The 5,753-nt window shown below is 34.2% G+C and overlaps 2 protein-coding genes across 3 annotated transcripts in view; both read left to right on the plus strand.

The window, feature by feature from the left end:
• Window positions 1-2,657, plus strand: part of LOC107560884 (adiponectin receptor protein 1-like) — a 7,902-nt gene extending 5,245 nt beyond the window's left edge. For both annotated transcript variants that reach the window (XM_016245204.1, XM_016245276.1), the window contains exons 6-9: window positions 500-686; window positions 777-964; window positions 1,703-1,896; window positions 2,009-2,657. In XM_016245204.1, the coding sequence (XP_016100690.1) occupies window positions 500-686; window positions 777-964; window positions 1,703-1,896; window positions 2,009-2,137 (698 nt within the window). In that variant the 3' untranslated portion in view covers window positions 2,138-2,657. The remainder of the gene's footprint in view (window positions 1-499; window positions 687-776; window positions 965-1,702; window positions 1,897-2,008) is intronic.
• A 799-nt stretch (window positions 2,658-3,456) lies between these two features.
• Window positions 3,457-4,536, plus strand: LOC107581890 (guanine nucleotide exchange factor MSS4-like). The gene is made up of 3 exons (XM_016267570.1): window positions 3,457-3,653; window positions 3,790-3,962; window positions 4,173-4,536. Exons 2-3 carry the CDS (start codon window positions 3,813-3,815, stop codon window positions 4,419-4,421), a joined length of 399 nt encoding a protein of 132 aa, XP_016123056.1. The 5' UTR covers window positions 3,457-3,653; window positions 3,790-3,812; the 3' UTR covers window positions 4,422-4,536.
• The last annotated feature ends 1,217 nt before the right edge of the window (window positions 4,537-5,753 follow it).

The raw sequence follows: 5,753 nt of genomic DNA on the forward strand, positions 1-5,753 counted from the left end.
GTACTGTATATACTGTGTATGTATAAATATATAATTTAATAATAATTTAATTTATTTATTTATTTAATAATTTATTTATATATATATAATAAAAATGACTAAAGTAGAAAACAAAATGACCCCAACTTGAACTCAAATGAAAATTCAAAATATAAAAATAAAACCTAATTCAAATGATTAATAAATACTTAATAATACTAAAATAACACCGTGGTTGCTTCTTATGATTTAGAAAAAAGTTCATAATATTTCAGTCAGGTGTACATTTAATTACATGGTGTCATTTGGTGTAAATAAAAGTTATTTATATGATATTAAAAATATCCCTAAAAAATATTAAAATATAAAATTTCACTCAGAAATTAAAAACATTAAAGTCATAAAAGATGGGGATTCAAGCCATTGTTTGTATGAATTGCATTCTAAGATATTTTTAAATAAATTAAATATCCAGTCAAAGGTTAAATTAGACCCATTAAAATTGTTTTTTCCTCCACAGGTTTAATCTTATTCTTGTGTCTGGGCACACTTACCATGCTAAGGCCCAATATGTACTTCATGGCCCCGTTGCAGGAGAAGGTGGTGTTCGGGATGTTCTTCTTGGGTGCAGTGCTGTGCCTCAGCTTCTCTTGGCTTTTTCACACGGTCTACTGCCATTCTGAGAAAGTCTCTCGCACTTTCTCCAAGTACGTTTATTGTCTTGTTATTAACTGTTCTATTTCAAGTGATTTTAAGTGACTTTAATCGCTCTGTTTCTCATGTTCTCTCTCTTTCAGACTAGACTACTCTGGCATTGCTTTGCTGATCATGGGCTCTTTTGTACCCTGGCTTTACTACTCCTTCTACTGCTCTCCTCAGCCACGTCTCATCTACCTCACAATCGTCTGTGTGTTGGGCATTGCAGCTATTGTAGTTGCCCAGTGGGACCGTTTCTCCACTCCCCGCCACAGACCCACCAGAGCAGGTGGGCAGTCACGCCGATACCGATATGGTGGCCGATATATCGTGCATCCCTAACTTATTTGCCATAATGTTTAGTCCAATCTTTAATGCTGAAAAATGTATTCTGATGAGATGCAATGAAAAATCAATGAAAGAAAAGAAATCTCATCCATTTGTTTATTTGTCTAGTCATGAAGCCAGTCAAAAGACATGCAAGTTTGTCGCTTGGTTTGGTTTTTGCTGAAGTGCATTGGGCAGCCCTGCCCACATCAAAATCTCATTGGTCTAAAATCTTGCTCTTCATAACTTTAATTGGCTGTAGTTTTGAAATGGGAATTCCAGTTATCTTTTCTACTGTATTTTAATGTTAAACTGCTTCTTGAACAAGAAAAAAAAATTAAGGCTGGATTTGGGAATTGATTAGAGAATTTGAAAACTAAAACCTGAAAAATATATTTCATTGCTTGAAATAAAATAAAATAAATGATATATAAAACAAAAATATAATATAAATGAAAATATGAAAAACTTTTTATTTCAGCTAGTTGCCAAGGCAATATTTCTTATCTTTCATTTAAGAAAAAAAAATAAAAATGACAAAAACAAACACCAAATTACTACAAACGTAAATAATAAATAAATAACAGCTAATTTAAAATAAACAAACTATAACAGTGCCTCAGTAATACTAAATAACACTGCATCAATACAACAGTGCATTAATTCATAGCATGTTTTTTTTGAAAAATGTTTTCTTTAGGAGTTTTCATGGGTCTTGGACTGAGCGGGATCGTCCCCACCATGCATTTCACCATCGAGGAGGGTTTCGTCAAGGCCACTACTGTTGGACAGATGGGCTGGTTCTATTTAATGGGTGCCATGTACATCACAGGTGCTGGGCTGTATGCTGCACGAATCCCAGAGCGCTATTTCCCGGGCAAGTGTGATATTTGGGTAAGATAATGTGTTTTTGTTTTGTCATAGTGAAGAAATTAGTTCCTTAATCTTGTTCTGAAACGTAGTGATTGGCGCATGTTTTACTCACCTACTTTTGCTCTCTTCTTAGTTTCACTCACACCAGATATTCCATGTGCTGGTGGTGGCAGCGGCCTTCATTCATTTCTATGGCGTGTCCAACCTGCAGGAGTTCCGCTATGGCCTTGAGGGAGGCTGCACTGATGACACTCTCCTCTGAGAGCTCTACATACACATCCCTTTTCAATTAGGATTTTTAGTGCACACATTTCTACTCATTCCTTGATTTGTTTTTATTTCCCTTTGAGTTTTTTCCCTGATTGTTTTGACTTTCATTCTTTTTTCCTGTTACAGAGAGTCCATGATTTTTCATTTGATGAAAGTGTTTGTGTGGTTAAAGGGCACCGTAGGCTGTACAAGTATCCGATAGCTGGAACATGATGACCCTTGTCATCATCAAACTTTAATTTGAGCACAATCTCTTGGGGTTTGAACTTGTTTATTTTGTAGTGAAAAGCACTTTCATTGAGCTGTAGAGTTGCCCCCTTAGAATATAATGCATCTAAATTTTGCTTATTGTAAACAAACAAATCGTGGCATCATTTGATGCGCACCCAAAGTATTGCCCAATCTTTGATGAATAGAACAATGTGTTTGACTGGAAACTGCACAAAGGGCAAATAAGGGTTTGAGGGTTGTTGGTCAAATCTACCTGCTTTGAACACTCGCAATTTTTAACTTTTACTTCTAGGTCAAATAAAAACATATACAGGTCAACTGTTGCACCTTACAGCACAGATGTCAAATATCATTGTTATTAAAGCCTCTGCATGGATATATCTGTGCAGTCTGTAAAGTATAAACTTTCCTGTAAAGTATAAGAATATTCCTGTGCCTTAGGCCACTGGAAATAGGTTTAAAATAGATGGGCCAAAACTACAGTGTAGTAAATTTCATTAGTTTCAAGCATAGCTAGTTAATTTACTTAAGCAAGCAACCCAATCACATTAAAAAGATAACATAAACAAAAAAGTTTGATCTTTATTGATGAACTTTCTCAAACTGCTGTTTGTAAAAAGTAGTGTTTGATCCTTTTTAACTAAATAAGCTAACTGTGTGGCTTTACCACAGAGACTAAACTATCCATATATTCATGTGTTGTGTAGAGGTGGTAAGTCATTTACATTTAACTGAAATGTGAAAGTTTCAATAAATATTTATGGGTCATACATTGTGTTTCTTTTATTTGGTGGATTTATATGATGGGGATTAATTGTTCACGCAACAATGGAGATTTTAATATGTTCACAATTTAATCCCTGGGAGTCTGTTTTATTATACATTTGCATAAAAACACTTTCCCCACGAACGGAGACTTTTTTTTTTTTTTACAAAAATATATCTAAATAAATTATCTAAAATATGCAATAATCCATGTGCGATATATTCTCTGGATTTCGATGTTCCCATCATACGAACACAACGACTATGGTGCTTGAAATGGAGTCTGTGTTATTCTGAGCGGAACGTAAGAGTCGTCTCTTGTTTTCAACCGGTCTGCTTTAGCGGTTGTGCAAATATTAGCAGTATCTAACAGTAGTCCGCTAGTATTTTCCAAGTAGTGTCTATTGTTGTGTTTACACCTAAGATACCATATTTGTACTCAACATTTCTAAGACTATATTTGGATAATACATCTGTCTTAAGATCAGTTTTCCTCATGGTCTGACTCAGAGGCGAGTATTCTTCCTTACTAGTCACTTAATTAGCCAGTTAGCTATTTATATTAATACCATATTAGATGTATTGACAGACCGAGCTTAATCAAGTAATAATTGTTCAATTCTAATTGATCGTATGTTTTGTTTTCAGTTTGAACAAAGTTGCTTACTAACATGGATGACAGCAAACAGACCTGCTCTCCCGAGAGATCTGTAGACCCCTCTCTCGTGTCAGAAGATGGTAAAAATGTGAAAGCAGTGTTGTGCCAGAGATGTGGCTCCAAAGTGCTCTGCCCAGGCATGGCACTGTTTGCAGAAAAGGAGGTAAAACATTTTAAATATAGTTATGGTTCATGTGTTACATCACATAATAATTAAGTATAATTTACACTAAGTAATTGGCGGAATTATAGTCTGTTTGTCCGACTGACTTGTAATTTAAACAATTTATGTTATATATGATGATGATGAGAATGTTATTTTAAGACTGTTGTGTCCTCTGTTTTCAACCCAACACCCGATCCCATTTCCCAGCTGTTTCTGCCTGCAATGAGAAAGAAAACCTCCATTGGTCAGTCAGACGGGACGTTTGATGGGGACACATTGACCGCTCACTGGCTGGTTGATGACATGTACACATTTGAGAATGTGGGCTTTACAAAAGATGTAGGTAAAGTGAAGTACCTTATTTGTGCGGATTGTGAGATCGGACCCATTGGTTGGCATTGCCTGGATGACAAGAAGAGCTTCTATGTGGCACTGGACAGGGTGAACCACGAATAAAGCACGTACTGAAGTCACTGTTTGGACAATTCTATGGTATTCGACTACATAACACAAATGGCTTTCATATTTTGATCTTTTGGCAGAGTTCAGATAAATGCGGTTGGTTTTTGTATAATGTTTTTGTGATGTTTTCATTCTCACCAAACTGTATGCTTACATGTACCTGCACCTGTCTATCATCAGTCTGCCAAAAAGAAATGGAGACGATCCTTTTAAACATTCCTTAACACAAGTCCTTTCCATCCTTCTTATCTCTCCATGTGTAAAACATGAAGTCACTTTTGTGTATGAAAAGATTTAGAAGGACAATAATTCATCATTGATCATTTCACTATTTCAGCAGACACTTGCAATATTAACTGAAACAATCAAATAAAACTCTAAATTGTGTCGAAAATTGTCCCTTAAAAAGCACATATATGTATTTGTGTATATATACAGTCAAACTCAAACCAAAATGTATTCAGACACTATCAACATTTCTCACATTATCACAGTTTATGTGCTATGGTTTAGAAAATGGTAATAAAATACAACAAGAACTCAGAGTTAAACTGTGTCAGAACAAATTCATCTTGATAACGTCAGATAACTTTTGATAGAAAGGTATGTAATGAATTAGGTTAAATAGCTGTCAGCTGTTAATGCTTAAATGTAAGTACACAATTAAATAATACCAATTTAGGTCAACCAATTACCAAGCAATGCTTAATTTTGTTCAGTCTGTGGTGTAAAAAGTTCACATTAGCAATTAAATAAAAAACACTTAAGCAAAACACAGTCAGGTCAAAGTGTCGGAATAATGTTTGGTCCCAAATGTGTATTAATCTTTCGAGTAGTCCACTGTATGAAGAATTTTTTGGGATAACATGTCACAGTTTATTTTATTTTGCTATCCTCACTTTCATAAATGAACTATAGTGTCTACAATACTATTTACATGTACTTGTCATGTATCACATTTGAACAGAATAATATATGTATATATATACTCATGGTTTAGATCATTACTACACACACACACACACACACATATATATATAAAGTTTTGTTTACTATTTTCATACATCAAACTAAATCTATATATGCTGTTTTGTCATATCTTATTTGAACAAAAATAATGTATAGCCTATATATTTTCATATGTTTTAGATAAATATTACACATACAGATATATCTAAACACCCTGACTGGATGTGCTGCTGTAAACAAGAATACTAATTTTAAAAAATATGCTTTAAAGTGATTTGGAGAAAATAAGCCATAATGAAGTCAAATTAGCAAAGAAGATTTATTAATTTCAAAAACAATATCCTTGATATCGTCGGT

This window comes from Sinocyclocheilus grahami, unplaced genomic scaffold (genome assembly GCF_001515645.1).
Source record: "Sinocyclocheilus grahami isolate Dianchi unplaced genomic scaffold, SAMN03320097.WGS_v1.1 scaffold3.1, whole genome shotgun sequence".
Taxonomy (NCBI): domain Eukaryota; kingdom Metazoa; phylum Chordata; class Actinopteri; order Cypriniformes; family Cyprinidae; genus Sinocyclocheilus; species Sinocyclocheilus grahami.

What these genes read in the sequence shown, in the direction of transcription:
- LOC107581890 (XM_016267570.1), top strand. Translation starts at nt 3,813, where the DNA reads ATGGATGACAGCAAACAGACCTGCTCTCCCGAGAGATCTGTAGACCCC. An exon ending in CACTGTTTGCAGAAAAGGAG is followed by an intron (nt 3,963 to 4,172) that starts GTAAAACATTTT and finishes CCCATTTCCCAG; the next exon opens with CTGTTTCTGCCTGCAATGAG.